Below are 16367 nucleotides of genomic sequence, written 5' to 3' on the forward strand. Positions count from 1 at the left end.
TGTAATGGATTTGGGGACTCTTCACTCTTGGCTCTTGGGAGATGGGGCCGGGGGGGGCAGAGAGAATATGGAGAAGGGTCGAAGGGCACAAGCCACTAGGTTGCAGTGGCGTTGGGCACTGACAAAGGAGAAAAAAAATCTGTCCGATGTTGTCCACTAACTCTGTTGAGCCGCTGACTCGGAGGAACGCAACGTCGACGGTCCAACGGTGGTGGGATTTGTTTGATGTTTGCATCCGCGTCTGTTCCCCGCGTGTAGCTCGGTCGTCCCAGACCACATTTTCTGTCCAAGAAGCCCACTGATGGACGATAGTCGATGCTACGGTTGCGCTGCAGGTAGTCCCACGTGTTGAAAACGGCCAGCGTTTGTCTGCCCCCTTTCATGGAGTTGTTTCGACTTTGGTCGTCATCTCTATCCAGAGTGCTCGTTCAGTAAAAGAGCGACATCCCGCCGGGTCTCACGTCGTCTTGGCACTGAGGCAGGCAGGGGAAGAAGAAACGAAGAAACGGACATGGGATGAGAGTGGGAAAGGAAAACGTGGTCCGCCGAAAGCCGGATCTCCCGCAGGATCTCGATAGCAAAAGTCGATACGGATAGCGACAGGACAGGGAGACAGATGGGGGGCATTTGCGAGCGGTTGGCGTGAGCCGACGACCGAGGAAATGCTATTTCGTGATGCGTCAGTATGCATCAGGACAGCGATAATGCGAGAGCGAGAAAGGCTCTATTGCCCAAGAGGGTAAAGGGCGGTTCAATAGACTTCAATTTCGTGATCATTTGCGAGTATGCTTGATTGGAAGAAGCTCCCGTGATTCCCCATGGCGGGCTCGGGCGGTCATTCGCGGGAAGGAGAATGGAAATCGGGGATCGAGGTCGTTGAGCAGCCGCCATTGGACGATAGAGGGATGGATTGCGTACGTAGTCCCCGGCTCCCTGCGAGTTGAATGTGGGGGTGAAAAGGTAATCCCGATGATGGGAGCAGGGGTTCCCGAAGGTGCGTCGACCATGTGCCTGCCTGCGTGCCTGTGTTTCTGCATGTTTGCTGCACGTCTGCCTGCCTGTCAGTCATCTATTTACCTAGTACGCAGGGTATCTGTTGCTATTGTTGGCGCGGTTCTTGACGGTACGTACGGATAAGCATGGGCGCCTGAGACTGACATGACAGGACAGGAGGATTGGCGGAGGATGGCGGTTGTCCATGTCCGTGGGATGTCCGTCTTTGCAGGTTCCGGCTGGCTTCAGCAGCGAAGCCGGCGGCGGGAGACTTGGCAACCTAACATCGTCATGCACCTGAAGCAGCGAGATACTGCAGGTAAGATGCAGCGCCTCAAAAGCGGTCCCCGTGAAGGATCAATGCCAATGGGATATCGACAGGAGCTGCGCGGACGAGGGGCCAACGGGATTGCCAGGGGCCAAGGGGCACGAGAGGAGAACGAGATGCACGAGGCTAGCGCTGGGCGGTTGTGGTTGCGGTTGGGATGGCACAGGGCAGGCAGCGTCGATGGACTGGATCATCTGGATGGGATGCATGTGAGCTTCCATTGCTTGCGTGTAGGCGTGTCTCAGTCGAGGGTTGGTGTTGGCAGTGTTGGTGCTGGTCTGGGCATTGGCAGGCTGCAGGCCAGGGCCCGTCGGTATTGGCGTCGACATTGACGATGTGAGGTTGTGTGTGAGGTGGATGTGGATGGGCAGAAATCTCGTCAATGGAAATCCATCAGCAGTGCATCCATGGTAGCGGCAGCAGGAAGGAGGAGGTTGCTGGGACCTGCGTGCCTGCCTCAACCCCTGGCCGGCCGCGCAAGCCTCATCTCTGGACGCGGTCCCGCTTTTAGCAGCCCCAACCGGGTACGTATCGAGGTGGACCGCCACACGGGCTCTCACCTGGCCAGTGCGCCCTCTGCTCGCACAAATGCCGGATGCCGCCTTGCATGCGCTAAGCCCCAATCGCCTTAGCGTCAGCGGTCAGGGCCCTGAGCCTCCATCTCGACGGTCGACGACCCCGACCAGCGTGCAACCTCCTCCAGACATCATCCCCGAAACCCTCACCTCTGCGCGCCCTGGACGACCATCAGTGTATCACCAACGCGACCAAACCACCCCCAAACACCAGCAAGGGCGACGACGACGATGTTTCTGCCCGTGGTATCGCAGCCGTCCTCTGCAATATACACACAACAAGGGGGGCTTTGGCTTCCTTACTTCAATCAGTCCTGACTAAGGCGCAGCTAAGGGTCCGACAGTCTTATGCCGAACAACTCGCCGCCTCTCGCCGACTTCTTTCACCGAGCCATCTCCACCAGCTCCTATCCACGATTACCCAAACTGGTAATAAAGTCTTGGCATCGCCAAAATCGTCCTCCCACGGCATTGCCGCAAATGCCTCACGCCCAAATTATCGCTGTCATAGACTTGCTGCTACAGGCAAGCACCTGCGCCTCTTCCCGCTCATCCGCGTCCGCACCCGCCCCTCCCCATTGACTCTGTGTGTCATTAACCTTCTTTCATTCCGCCCTTAGCATGAACCTCAATAACTTAGCACTCAATATGGATGGGCACCGTTCGTTGGCTGTGTCCTTGATCGGTTGCTCCCGAGTGACCTGTTCGTCGGCACATTCGGGAGCACCGTCGGCAGCCTGCGCACTGGAAGAAGAAAGCAAAATACCGAAGCCGTATGCTTAATTCCCAAATGCTAGGTTTCCGGGACGAACTCCTGCTGTCAAAGCTTCCATGGATATTGATTGCGATCCACTGGCTTGGGAGAACTGCTGCTGCCGCCGCTGCTACTGTTGCCAGCCGGCGACAAAGACTGAAGAAAAAACTCCTACCCTATGCCTATACTACGTGATGGAGGTCTATACCTACCTCAGGCGAGATAACATTGGCCCAGGTAGTTCGGTGAACCTCCTCACCGCCGTTCTCCTGAGCACTGCATTTCCCTCTCTTCCAATATTCATTCTCGTCTGAATCCATTTGAGCTTTCTACCTGCAGCCGTCCATTCGAGCAACTTCCCCGAGTCAAGACGGCCATCGCCACCCGGAGTAATCCAACGGGCGTCCTGTGAAGCAGGTATAGGGGATGGTGGAGGAGGGGTGTGAACACGCGTATTGGGGAAACATCGTGAACACGAGGAGCCTCTAGTATCGCAACCTCCAGATTCAACATCACTCGGCGCCATGCCGTAGCGAACCCTAGCTTCATCTTTCAGGTGGGCGAGAATCACAGACAGGCCGCCTTAGCCGGCGTCTACGAAGCGCTCATTACAGCTTCACCGTGAAGAAATCGCAAACCCTCTGCTTCGGGAACAACACCCGAGAAATACGGCGCCTCGGAAAAGCCCCTCTCTTCCTCTCTCTCTCGCGTGCGCTCTCACTCACTTACGAACCATCACAACTCAGCTTGCCTCACCTATCTACCGTCCCAGCCGCCTGCGCAGCCACCCACCGACGGACCTCCACGTCACCAGAAATTTAACTCGCAGCCGCTTAAGCGCAACGAAGATAGAATTGTCTTGGCTTTGCGGGACAGGCAAGAATTTAGAGAAAAAGGGTGTGGTCAAAAACCTGGCACATCGAACTAGTCGCCCACGCCAATTAACCTTAGAGCGCGGGGGATCAGGGCCGGCGGCGCTAAAGCCAGGGACGCTCAGCCTTTGTCCGACCGGGACCCATGTCGGTGCGTGGGCACACACAACGGCGGCGCGGGGGTGGTGGTGGTGGTCGGTGTCGGACAAGAGCCGGCCCCGGGGACTCGGCCGCTGCATTTCGCATCTTTCCAATCCGTGATGGTTGCGCAAGAACCACAAAACCTACGCAGACTCGACGCCGTGGGAGTCTCTATCGCGCAGCAATGAACCGAGGCCCTGGTTAAAGACGTGACCAAAAAGGTATCACGCGCATTTCAACCCGCCCTCCATGCATGCTTCCCAATCTTCTGCGAAGGACCTCGCGTGCGTCGGTGGGCATTCGCCTGGGGGTACAGCTGCCGCCACGTAAGCCCGCCGGGGTTGAGGTGCGAGAACGTGGAAGGAAAGCCGACGGGCAGCCAGCAAACGAAGATAACGACCACACATCCACTCTCGGATTGCAGCTGAAGAAAGTAATCCCAGGCATCACATCGCATCGTCAAACCTGTTGTCGTGCATGCAGTAAATTAGTGCTTAAACATTAGCCCCCGGCCTGCCAGGAAACTCAATACAGGCTTTGCTTCGCGTGACCGGCTGCATGTGTCAGGATGGTCGGCGCGGTGATCCGACGCTGGGCCGCTCACGATGAGAAATCCAGGTGTCGAGGTCGTCACCATTTCAATAATATTGGCAAAGTGTTGAGTAACGAAACACACAAAACATCGGCGCAGCAAAACCACCGCGCCGACGCTCTCCCGAGCGGAAAAAAACCAACTCCGACTTCGCCGATGCACCGCGACGGCGAAAAGGCGCGATAGCATCACCGATAGCATTGGCATTACAAAACATGAATTCAGCTCACGACCCCACGATCCTACATCGTATTGTCGCGAGTGAACTACCCCCTCAAGTAGACACACGGCTGAAGCCGACGATAGTATAGTTCATCAAGGTCCGTCCCGCTGACCGACAAGCCCCATCCCCAGCCTAGAACATCTTCTCGAACTGCACACGCCCCCGTGAAAGACCAAAACAAAAAGCGACTCGTCAATTACTGCAGAATACCCATGTCAACGTTCACATCTGCTGAAAATACGTGCATCACGCTAGTTCAGGTCGATGCTGCTAGGCCCCTCACAGGCGTCGTGCCTGAAAATCCTCACCGATCATTGCCCGTCTCGGCCTCGGGGAGGTGAGTCTTCGCCGGCGCCACGAGGCAGGCTCGGGGTTTGCTGCTGCGGGTCGCTCGGGGTCAGGAGGACACAGCATACAATCTTTGAGTTTGCGGGAGCATCCGGATGGAACGCGCCGGATTAAGCATGAATCAGTGGACGTGGATGGCTTAGACCAGAAACTGACCTGGACATCGGTCTATGTGACGCTGGTGGTGATGATGGTGGTGTTGATGAGTGAACTTGCGAAGAACGAGGACTTCGCCTGTGCGCGCGCGTAGAGAGTCTGGGTTCACCCGCGGCAGCTGCGGTTCGGGACGGTGCTGTCCGCTGCATGACGCGGCAGGCTAGACCAAGACCACGATAACAGACCTGTGTGTGTGTGTGTGTGTGTGTGTGTGTGTGTTCCACTGCAGGCACTAGGAGCTGAATTATTGCCTGCGAGAAAGAGTCATGTTGAAGAATGGCCGAGGACGTCGTAGCGATACGAGGTGTAGACCGTGACATCCGGATCCCGCTTCGACGTCGTCGTACGTGTAGCCTCCGGTCATGGGTTTGAATATCACAGTGAAGATAATGCAAGTGTGGTGGGAAAAGGGGCAAGAGAGTTCAATGTTCGAAACTCGTCAGACATGTATTGATTCCTAAACACATTAATCATGAAGCGATTAAATCATTAGAAATGATTCATAATCCAGAACCAGGAAATCATCAAGGTCTCCAAATCAAACCCAACGCCTCTAAGCCAGTCCATCAAACCCGTGCAGTCTTGTCGTTCCGTAAAAAAAAGGCATCGATCCAGTCCGCGTACAAATCGTAGTCGTAACATCATTACACACACAAATCATCAGTTGAACAGTTTCTTGAACATGCCCTTGATGCCGCCAGACTTCTCCTTCTCCCGCTCCCTCTCCTTCTCCACATCTCTCGTCTTCTTCCTGCCCTCCTCGCGAGCTCTGCGGCGAGAGTCGTCCGGACTGGCATGGGAGTGATGAGAAGAATGCTTCGAGCGGGGCTTCTCCTCTGCCACTCGCCTGGCCTCCTCGGCGACCTGGTCACGCACTTTCTGGAGCTTAGCCCTGCCGCTGCCGTCTTCGGAATGGCGGCGGTGACGGTGCCTGGAACGCGTGGTGTCTGTCCGATTAGGAATGTCGCGAGTAGCCGCTGCGTCTTGGTGTCCTGCGTCGTCATCCATTGGCATGTCGTCCTTGGCAAGGGGGGGATCCTGAGGGGGGGCTGCTGCCGATGAAGCCGTACCTTCTCGGTTTCTGACGCTGAAGAATCGTCTAGGCCCTGTCCTGTCCGACGAGGGTTCTCGCACATCTTTGCGTTCTCGCTTGCTGGAGGTGCGCTCCGGGATAACGCGCTCGGGGCGGTTGTGCTCCGAGGTACTGTGACGACGAGAAGAACGGCGGTGGCTGCGCTCCATGGGTTCCTGTGACCTGTCGAGGATCTCTGGCTCCTTTCCCTTGGTGCTGCGACGGCGCTCTCTCTCCTTCTCCTCTTGCTCCCTCTCCAGCTCACGCTCGCGCTGCCGTTCCCTCTCTCTTCTTCGTTCTCTGTCTCTCTCTCTATCTCTTCGCTCTTGCTCCCTCTCCCGCTCGAGCTCGGCCTCGCGCTCGCGAGCACGTTCCTTGTCTCTTGCAAGTCTTCGCTCTTCCTTTCTTCTATCATGAGCTGCTTGCTCCTCAGGAGTGCGCTCAGAACGTCTCTCGCTTCTCTCCGTATGCTCACTGCGACCTTCGCTTCGCTCGCTGTGACGGCGGCGGCGGGTGGTGGTCTGTGTCTGTGGGCTTTCCGAGAAGCCACTGTCTTGTCTCTTGGGCGTTCTCGGGGGCGTGCTTGGAGCCGTGTCGCGAGATCGGTAAGATGATCGGTCGCTGTCGGTGCGGTGACGGCGGTGAGAAGATTGGTGGGAGTGAGACGAATGACGACGACTGCTGTCGCGGCCTTCTTCCTCAGCCCGGCGACTGGAGTATGAAGACGGATGGTGGGAAGAGTGGGAAGAACGGCGGTGTCGGCGGTGCTTGTCGCGCTCCTCCTTTCTTTCTATAGACTGGTTAGCACCAAACTCATTGACTGTATCCGCTCCCTTAGTGGTAGTACTCCTGCGTCTGGAAAGAAGGCTTGGTAGGACCCGCGAGAAAAATGCTCGAGCCTTCTTTGGCTTCATCTTCAACTGTTGATCCAAGCTGGGCATAGCCTTGATGAGCTGTGTGCTGTCCTGGGAGGAGGGACTGTTCGGAGGGCTGAGAGTCTGGGCCGTAGCATAGATAATCACGGCCGCTGCAACAAGTTCTTCGGCCCGAGCAACCGAGAGCTTGCGTTGCCGCCTGAGTGCCTTTGCCCTCGCCCTGGAGGCTGGTGATGAAGGATCGCAAAGATCGGGCAGGATCACAGCTGGAGTCGAGGGCCTGAAGCCGAAGACAGAGCTGCTGTCTGTTTGCGTGCCTTGATCTGAAAAACCTTCCTTCTCCACCGGGCTGAAGTTGGCATCCACGTCGACGTCTTCTGGCTTTGATCCCGTAAGAGTAGCGGACACTGACATTGGAATGTTGCCACCAAGAGTCTGTGTGAGCTTGTCTGAAGAACCGCGTCGGGAAATAGTTTCGTCGGAGTCCTTGCCAAGTTGATCTATGGCTACCAGGCCTGCGACGCCAGCAACACCAACGGCTGCAACTCCTGTGATGGCAGCATCTGCATCGTCGGCGTCTGGAGCGTCCTTTGTCGATTCTTCTGGTGCATCTTCGACAGGATTGGCTTCTGCTGGGGAACTTTCTTCTTCGACAAGTGCCTGATCCTCTTGCGGTTCAACGGGCTCAGGCTCTTGTACCTCGACTGCTTCTGGTTCTTGTTCGACTTGTTCGGCCTCTTGCTCAGGTTCTGGCTCGGGCTCAGCGGGCTCAGCAGACTCAGGCTCTTGTGACTCGGCTTGCTCAGGTTCTTGCGGCTCGACTTCTTCAGCTGCTTGTTCGACGTTCTCGGGCTCTTGTGGCTGAGCTTGCTCAGGTTCTGGCTCAGGTTCTTGCGGTTCAGTCTCAACAGGCTCAACGGGCTCGGCAGGCTCAGCGGTCTCAGCGGGCTCTTGCGGCTCAGGCTCTTGCGGCTCAACAGGCTCAGGCTCTTGTGGCCCAGCTTGTTCAGGTTCTTGTTCGACGTTCTCGGGCTCTTGTTCGACCTGTTCAGGCTCTTGCGGCTCGGCTTGCTCGTGCGCGGGTTCGGGCTCGGTCTGTTCGACAGGGGCGGCGTCCTCATCTTCAGGTGGGCTTGGCTCTGGCCCAGGCTCTTCAGCGGTCGTCGTCAAGTCCTCTTGCGGTGAAACCTCTTCTTCGGCTGGCGGCGCGCCATCGCTCCCTTGTGGCTGTGCCTCGGGGGCATCCGGGTCGGCGGCCTCTCCAGCTGGGACTTCGGTCTCCTCTCCAGTGGGCTCCGGTGCGGCATCGTCTTCCTCTGTGTTCGGGGCATCTTCCGGGACATCCTCGGCGGCGCCCTCGGGATTCTCTCCATCCGGTCCTTCCCGTGCATCTCCATCGGGGGAATCGGGGGAAGGAGGGGTATTCTCACCTGGTTTCTCTTCACTAGGAATCGGCGGCACCGAGTCCTTGCTCTCCTCAACATCCAAACCTCGTGTCTTCTCTCCTTCCGGCGCAGACTTGTCAGCCACAACAGCCGCAGCAGTCGCTCCAGCAGCGGCAACCGCTATTCCTGCGGCAATCTCGGCTGCATGACTATCCTCTGTCGCGGGTTCCGCTTCAGGCTCAGCTGGTGCAGATTCCTCAGCTGGTGCAGATTCCTCAGCTGGTGCAGATTCCTCAGCTGGAGCAGGGTCAGCAGGAGCTTCTTCAGCAGCCGGTTCCTCAGTAACAGGGGCTTCCTCAGGAACAGGAATTTGTTCAGCAGCAGGTTCCTCAGCCGGAGCAGGTTCCTCAGCCGGAGCAGGTTCCTCAGCCGGAGCAGGTTCCTCAGCCGGAGCAGGTTCCTCAGCCGGAGCAGGTTCAGCGGCGGCTTCTTCAGCAGCAGGCTCAGCGGGAGCCTCTTCAACAGCTGGTTCCTCAGCAGCAGGTTCGTCGACCGTAGAAGGTTCAGCCGGGGCTGCTTCAGCAACAGGAGCCTCTTCAGGGGCAGGAGCCTCCTCAGCGGCCGGGACTTCATCCGCAGCAGGAGCCTCTTCAGCAGCAGGAGCCTCTTCAGCAGCAGGAGCTTCAGCGGCCGGGGCCTCCTCAGCAGCCGGTTCTTCAGCCGCCGGGGCCTCATCAGCGGCCGGGACTTCATCCGCAGCAGGAGCCTCTTCCGCAACGGGGGCTTCTTCAGCAGCCGGGACTTCATCATCAGCCGCTTTCTCGGCAACGGGGGCTTCTTCTGGGGCCGGCGCTTCTTCAGGGGCAGGAGCCTCCTCAGTAGCGGGTGCCTCCAAAGCAGCGGGAGCTTCCTCAGCGGCGAGAGCCTCTTCCGCGACTGGGGCTTCTTCGACAGTTGGAGGGTCAGCAGGAGGTTCTTCGCTCGCAGCCGGCTCGGCAGGTGCCTCCTCAGATGCGACTGGTTCAGCTTGGGGTGCTTCCGCCTCAGGCTCAGCAGCTGCAGGCTCTTCAGCGGCAGGAGGATCAGCTGGCGACTCCTCAGCTTCAGGCTCAGCAGCAGGTGTCTCATCAGCAGCAACTGGTTCTGCGGATGGTTCCTCATTGACGGCTGGCTCGGCGGCGGGTTCATCGGGCGCCGCAGACTCAACAGCTGGTTCCTCCGTAACTGGTTCTGCTGGAGTTTCTTCTGCGGCCGCTGGCTCAGCAGCTGGCGCTTCTTCAACTGCAGCAACAGAAGCAGGCTCGGCAGCAGCATCTTTTGTAGCTGGTTCAGCCGGAGTTTCTTCCGCTGCAGCGTTCTCCTCTGGAGCTGGTTCAGCTGGAGTTCCTTCAGCTGCAGCAGGCTCGGCGGCAGGCTCAGCAGCAGGTTCGTCGGTGACTTGCTCAGCAGGGGCATCCTCAGACGCGGCAGGCTCCGCAGCAGGCTCAGCAGAAGGTTCGTCTGCGACTGGCTCGGCTTGGGGTTCTTCGGCAGGAGCTGGCTCTGCGGGCTTTTCCTCAGCCGCGACAGGCTCAGCGGCGGTCTCCTCTGCAACAGGCTCGGCCGCAGGAGGCTCTTCGGCCGCAGGAGGCTCTTCGGCCACAGGAGGCTCTTCGGCCACAGGAGGCTCTTCGGCCACAGGAGGCTCAGCAGCAGGCTCAGCAGCAGGTTCAGCAGCTGGCTCAGAAGCAGGTTCCTCTACAGCAGGTTCAGTTGGAGCTTCGTCGGCAACGACCGGCTCAGCGGGGGCTTCGGCCGCGACAGGTTCCGCAGGAGCTTCCTCGCCCTCAGGAGGGCTTGCCACGGCCTCACTCGGCTCGACCGGGTCGGCCTCGGGCTGCGTGGCAGGCTCGCTGGTCTCTTGAGGTTCAGGCGCAGCTTGCTCTGCCTCTGTGGCCTCGACGGGCTCCGGGGCAGGCTGCTCAGCTTCAGCCGTCTCAGCCGTCTCCGCTGCAGGTTGCTCAGATTCGACGGGCTCGGCAGGCTCGGGCGCAGTTTCACTGGCCTCGCCGGCTTCGGCCGCCGGTTCCTCGGGCCCGCTAGCTTCAACGGGCTGTTCCGGTTCGCTGGCTTCAACAGGCTCAGCTGCAGGATCACTCTCGGGTTCCTTTGCCTCGTCGGTTTGTGGTGCCTCAGCTGGTGCCTCGGCTGTGTCTGCAGAAGAGTCTGGCTGGGTGTCTTGCTCTTGGACAACCGCTTTTTCGACCTCATCACCGACGGGGCTTTCCTGAGTTTCAGGAGCGGCCTCGCTTTCAGCAGAGACTTCCTTGGGTTCTTCGGCAGAAGCTTCCGGTTGTTCGTCTGAAGGAGCAGGGGCGGGAGCGTCTTCGCTCTCGTTTTGAGTCTCTTCTGCTGGAGCGGTGGCTTCTTCAGGCTGAGCGTCTTCCTCTGGGGCAGCTTCAACAACAGGCTTGTCTTCCGCGGTCTCCTCTGCTGCGGGTGGATCGATTGCAGCGGGTTGTTCCTCTTCGACATTGCTTGGTTGGGCTGCGTCGCCATCGGCGGGGCTGTCATTGCCTTGTTCCTCACCCGCAAGGGTTTCTTCAGTCTCGGGAGCAGGTGCATCGGGCTGAGCTACCTCTTCGGCCGTGTCGGGGGCTGGCACTGCAACTTCTTGCTTGTCTTCGGCAGTTGCAGGCTGGTCCTCAACGCTTTCCTCAGCGGGCTGGGTGTCGGCAGGGCTCTCTTGAGCCTGCTCAGCACTGACAGCTTCTTCTGCGGGAGGTGCTGTCGTGGGTGCTTCCTCTGCAGCTGGGGCCTCGCCGCCGTCAACAGCCGCAGCCTCCGCGGCGGGGCTCTCGTCAACGACAGGAGCCTCTTCAGTAGTGGCAGGTTCAGCAGTGGCAGGTTCAGCAGTGGTAGGTTCAGCAGTGGCAGGTTCAGCAGTGGCAGGTTCATCAGTGACCGGTTCAGCAGCTGGCTCATCGGTGGGCTTTGGAGCATCGTCACCCTCGTCCTTGGTCTCTTCCGCCGGCGTATCGACGACTTCTGGCGCAGGGTCGGAAGCCTCGGGCTGTGGAGCGGCCTCGGTCTCGGTCGCTTCAGCCTTGCTTTCTTCCGGCGTCGAGTCTGCTTCAGCGGTGGCCTCGGCCACTTCATCTTGGCTGTCCGGCGCGGGCGCGGCCTCAGCGGTCTCCGCTTCGGTGCTCTCGGGGGCGAGCTCCGGCACGGCGGCAGGGGCTTCCTCGCTACTTTGCTCGACGGCAGGCTCTGGAACGTCGTCCTCCTGAGGAGTGGGTTCGGGCTCGGCTGTTTCCTCTGCTTTGGCATCATCCGGAGTCTGAGTTTCGGCCGGTTCGGCAGGCTCTGCGGGCGCATCGGCCGCGGTCTCGGCTTCCGGAGTCGGTTCCGGTTCGGCCGCAGGGTCCGCGTCCGCAACCGGAGTGGGCTCCACTGGTGCGTCGGCGGGAACATCGGCAGGGGTATCCTCCGTGGCAGTTTCCTTGGTTTCCGTGACTGGCTCTGTTACTGTCTTAGCATCCTTGGTCTCTGTGTTGAGATTTGCTTCCGAAAAGGTGAAGTCTTTGCCGTCGCTAATCAGTTCGTACTGGTCCATACCTTCAGTTGACACGGGTGCGTCTTGTGCTGCTTCCTCGTCAGGGGACGTTGAAACCGGATCCTCTTCGGGCTTGGCCTCGGGGGCAGCGTCGGCAGCTTTGTCCTCGGTTTCCTCTTCGGGAGAGGCTTCCTCGGTTGATGGCTGATCAGGAGTCTCCATTGGGGCTGCGTCTTCAGGCTGGATCTCGGCGGCCGGTACTTCTTCTGGGGTGATGCTGGCATCCGCTGCGGTCTTATCGGTGGGCGCCTCGGCGGGCTCCTCGGCGGCCGCTTCGACTGTCTCAGCCGCTGCTTCTGCCGGCGCCTCTGCTGGAGCCTCAACTGGTGCTTCAGCCGGTGTCTCGACTGGGGCCTCGACCGGTGCCTCGACTGGTGCCTCGACTGGCTCTTCGACAGGCTCCTTGGTAGACTCCTCGGCTGGAGCGGGCTCTTCAGCGGCCGGGTCAGCTGATTCGACTTGCGCCTCAGCCGTGTCTTCGGCTGGCTTTTCACCAGGACCATCCTCCGGGGCGGCTTCAGTTGGTCCATCGGTAGGTTGTTCGGCGGGAGTCTCAGCCGGCTCCTCAGCGGCAGCCGCGACTGGCTCTTCGCTTGCAACTTCAGCTGGCTGTTCGCCGGAAGGTTCCGCAGGCTGTTCGCTAGGAGCTTCAACGGCAGATTCCTCTTGAGGAGCATCGCTGGGCTTTTCCGCTGGAGCCTCGGCTACTGGCTCGGTGGCAGTCTCAGCCGGTGCCGCTTCGTCACTGGGAGGTTCGGGTGGCTGCCCGCTAGCAGCCTCAGCTGGTTCTTCGCTGACAGCCTCGACTGGCACGGCCGCATCATCAGGTGTAGTCTCGCTGACGGGTTCCGCCGGAGGTGTGTCGCTGGGCGGGTCCTTGGCTTCTGCTTCCGCAGTTGCGGGTGTGGTGTCAGGATCTGGTTGAGCAGCGGTCTCGTCTGCGACATCTGCCTTGTCTTCCTCCGCAGGCGCGGCGCCCTCGTCACCTTGCTGGTCTGGAGAAGCCGACTTTTCAGGCTGGGCGGAGGCCTCATCTTCAGGAGCGGCGGAAGCTTCGGGTTCCGCAACCTCTGCCGCCGCGGCTTCTGGCTTCTCTTGGTCCTCGGGGGCGACGGTCTCTTCGGTGGCGACAGTCTCTTCGGGTGTATCTCCTCCCTCTGCGGGATCGCTGGACGTTGTATCGGCAGCCGCTGATTCTTCGGCAGCCTCAGCAACGGGTGGTTCGATTTCTTCGCTCTTCGCTTCTTCGGGGGCAGGAGCATCCTCGGCAGGCTTGTCGCTTGCTTCCTCCGGTTTGATGGGCGCATCGTCGGCAGCCGGTACATCATCGGTGATGTCAACGGCCGGGGCATCTTGAGTTTCCGTTTGCTCAGCAGCAGCAGCCTCATCAGCAGCCTCATCAGCAGCCTCAGCCGGCGCAGCCTCCTCAACCGGCGCAGCCTCCTCGACCGGCGCAGCATCTTCGACTGGCGCAGCATCTTCGACTGGCGCAGCATCTTCAGCCGGCGCAGCATCTTCAGCCGGGGGGGGAGGATCAGCTGGAGCAGAGTCTTCGGGTGGAGGAGCAGCATCGGCCGCCGTATCACCCTCGGCCTTGTCGCCTGCTGCCTCCTCAGGAACGCTGGCGGTGGCATCGACAGCTGGAGGATCCTCAGACACTTCAGCGGCAGGCGGTTCTGTCGACTGTGTACTTTCATCTGAAGCCTCCGGTGCGGACTCCGGTGTGGGATCTGCTGGTGATTCGTCGGCGTTGTCGACCTTCTCCTCAGGCACAGCAGCTCCAGCGCTGTCTGCAGGGGCTTCTTCTGCAGCCTTAGCCTCGTCTTCTGGAGCGGCGGCTTCAGCACTGTCTGCGGGAGCAGCATCTGCAGCCTCGACCTTCTCGTCAGCGACGGGCACGTCTGTCGCATCTGGCGCGTCCGCGGGAGCATCAGGGGTGTCGGCAGGAGCCGCATCCTCAGCTTCCTGCTTCTCCTCCTCCACAGGAGCATCTACAGGATCTGAAGGTGCTGCCTTTTCCTCCTCCAACGTCTCGTCGGCCACAGGGGCTTCTGAGACTTCTGGAACATCTGCAGGAGCAGCTTCTTCACCCTGCTTCTCATCGTCGGCGGGTGCTTCAGGCGTGCTCTCAACCTTCTCCTCTTCCACGGGAGCGTCCGGTGCATCTGCGGGAGCGTCTGGTGCATCTGCAGGAGCTTCGGGAGCGTCCATAGGAGCTGCATCCTCATCATCCTGCTTGGTATCATCGACAGGAGCATCCGTGTTGCTCTCTACCTTCTCGTCGCTAGCAGGCGCGTCTGAAGGCTCTGTAGGAGCATCTGGAGTGTCTGCGGGAGCTTCTTCTTCTGCATTCTCAACAGCAGTGGAGAGATCTGCAGGTGCTTCCGCTTCAGCCGCAGCCTCCTCCTGCTCAGGAGCAGGAGCAGGCGTGTCTGAGGGTTCCGCATCGTTGTCCTCCTGCTTCTCCTCGCTGGCGGGCGCATCCGGTGCGTCTGAAGATGCCGCATCTGTCGCAACAACGGCCGCTACTCCAGCGGTCGCAATCGCGGCTGCGGCTGCAGCTGCTGGGACGGCGCTCGAGTCACCCTTATCGGCGTCGTCCTTGGACTCCCCAAGACTACGGTCGGTAGCAGGGACCTCTGGCTCGTCCATCTTGGGCGGCTTGGCGTCTTCCGCGGGAACGGACTTGGGGCTATCAACCGGCTCCGGTTCAGCCTCCTTGGCGCCCTTCTTCTTCTTTTTGTCCTTCTTCTTGTCTTTCTTGCTCTTCTTGGAGGATTCCTTTGGTGTTTCTTTGGGTACCTCCTTGGCGGACTCTTTGGACTTTTTGGAAGGTGGCGATGGCGGCGGCTCTGCAACGACTTCGGGCTCGGGCTCAGGCTCAGGCTCAGGTGTAGGCTCCGGTTCTTGCTCTGGCTCCTCCGGGATTGTTGGCTCGCGCTGAGGTTCCGGTTCCTCTTCGGGTTCAGGTGTCGGCTCCGGTTCTACAGGCGGTGGAGGGGGAGGAGGCGGTGCAGCTTCCTCCTTCTGGCCCTTCTTCTTCTTCTTCTTCTTTGTCTTGGTTATTGGCGCCCACTCTTCATCGGCGAAGACGGTTTCTTGTGGTGTCTCTGGTGCGGCGTACTCTGGGGGTGTTGGTGCTTCGTCGTAGATGGCCGGGGCTGGTGGTGCTGCGGCGGCCTTCTTGTCCTTTTTGCTCTTCTTCTTCTTCTTGCTACTTGATGAAGCTTGTGGCTGCGCGGGGTACACCTGACCGTTGGCGAATACGTCGTCGTCTTTGGAAATTAATAAGGTCAGAATTGGACAATGCGATATCAATTAAAGCATGCGCGGTACGTAGCTTTCTTACCATTCCGTAGCTCGTCATCCGAGGCTTGAAAGTAGTTGACCTTGGAGAAGTCCTGTGTCTGGACTTGGCCCCAGCCAACGTTTGCCCGGTACGGGCAGTAGTCGACCGGATCTTCATTCGAATTCATGCTGTCCGGGACTGGTGATTATGGGTGCCCTTGCCTAATCTGATACACAGTCAATGCAGATCCGGGGGTGATGGTCTGATGTTGTCTGTGGCGTACCTGGATGATTGGATCTTTTTGGTGAGAGTGAGATTGGGTGTTGTCTTTGCTCACGTTGGGTTCTCGATTGTCTTGTTGCAGTGTGTGGTGCCCAAACCAGAATCGAGAGGAATCGAGTCTCTTGGGCGGGTATCACGAAACTCAAAAGGAAGTACAGCTTTGTATCTCGTCGCCTATGAGACGAATGTAGCAGTGTAAACAGACAACAGATGGATTGATGATAGTTGGTGACCAGGAAGTGGCAGGTTTGTTGTCTCGGCTTGACAATGGATAGGGTAGGGGGAAATAAGGACCATGAATGACGGGATGCGAACTGTCCAAGGCACACCCAGGAGCGCACAACTGGGCCAAGACGTGGTAGAAAAAGTAGGTTCTCGACAAGCAGGGGGGAGCTTTCCTAGCAGTGCCAAACATCGCAAGCATCACTGGCTGGAGACAGGGTACAGGGCGCGGGAGTAAGGGGTCCCTGACGCAGGCGTACCCCACGTCGTCCCCACGAATGGGGACAGATTCGGGCAATCTCTGAGTCCAAGTGATCAACTGTCGTGCTCCAGAGCCATTGGCTCAAGTGAGGCGGGAGGAGACTGGCGCCACGTCGCAATTGGGTTGGTTTGGACTGGGGTTTGAGGCTTTTGGGAATTCGGGGGGCTTGACAGTTGGAGGGATAGATGATGTGATGAGAGACAGGAGAGACATGAGGGAGGTGAACATCGGACGGACCAGGAGCCGAGGTGAAGGAGGGATAATGGCTGCCCAACGACGATGCAATTGGGATGAAGCGGCCAACCGGCATAGCGAGGCGGCTCGACGATGGCGGGCATGAATGCCGCTGATTTCTTCCGGGATATGTACTTTAAATTATGTGGTCTTAACCCCTTTTGTCGTG

General features: G+C 59.1%; 2 protein-coding genes across 2 annotated transcripts; both read right to left on the bottom strand.

The window, feature by feature from the left end:
- Positions 1–773: 773 nt before the first annotated feature.
- On the bottom strand, positions 774–1200 carry CGCS363_v013395 (uncharacterized protein; the record flags this gene model as incomplete). The annotated part of the gene is made up of 2 exons (XM_036645244.1): positions 774–1050; positions 1094–1200. 2 exons carry the CDS (start codon positions 1198–1200, stop codon positions 774–776), a joined length of 384 nt encoding a protein of 127 aa, XP_036489957.1.
- Positions 1201–5642: 4442 nt separating this feature from the next.
- Positions 5643–15385, bottom strand: CGCS363_v013396 (uncharacterized protein; the record flags this gene model as incomplete). The annotated part of the gene is made up of 2 exons (XM_036645245.1): positions 5643–15184; positions 15259–15385. The coding sequence occupies 2 exons, from the start codon at positions 15383–15385 to the stop codon at positions 5643–5645; spliced, it is 9669 nt and encodes a 3222-aa protein (XP_036489955.1).
- Between the last annotated feature and the right edge of the window lie 982 nt (positions 15386–16367).

The sequence above is a fragment of the Colletotrichum siamense genome (genome assembly GCF_013390195.1).
Source record: "Colletotrichum siamense strain Cg363 chromosome Unknown KSG_Cg363_contig09, whole genome shotgun sequence".
In the NCBI taxonomy this organism is placed as follows: domain Eukaryota; kingdom Fungi; phylum Ascomycota; class Sordariomycetes; order Glomerellales; family Glomerellaceae; genus Colletotrichum; species Colletotrichum siamense.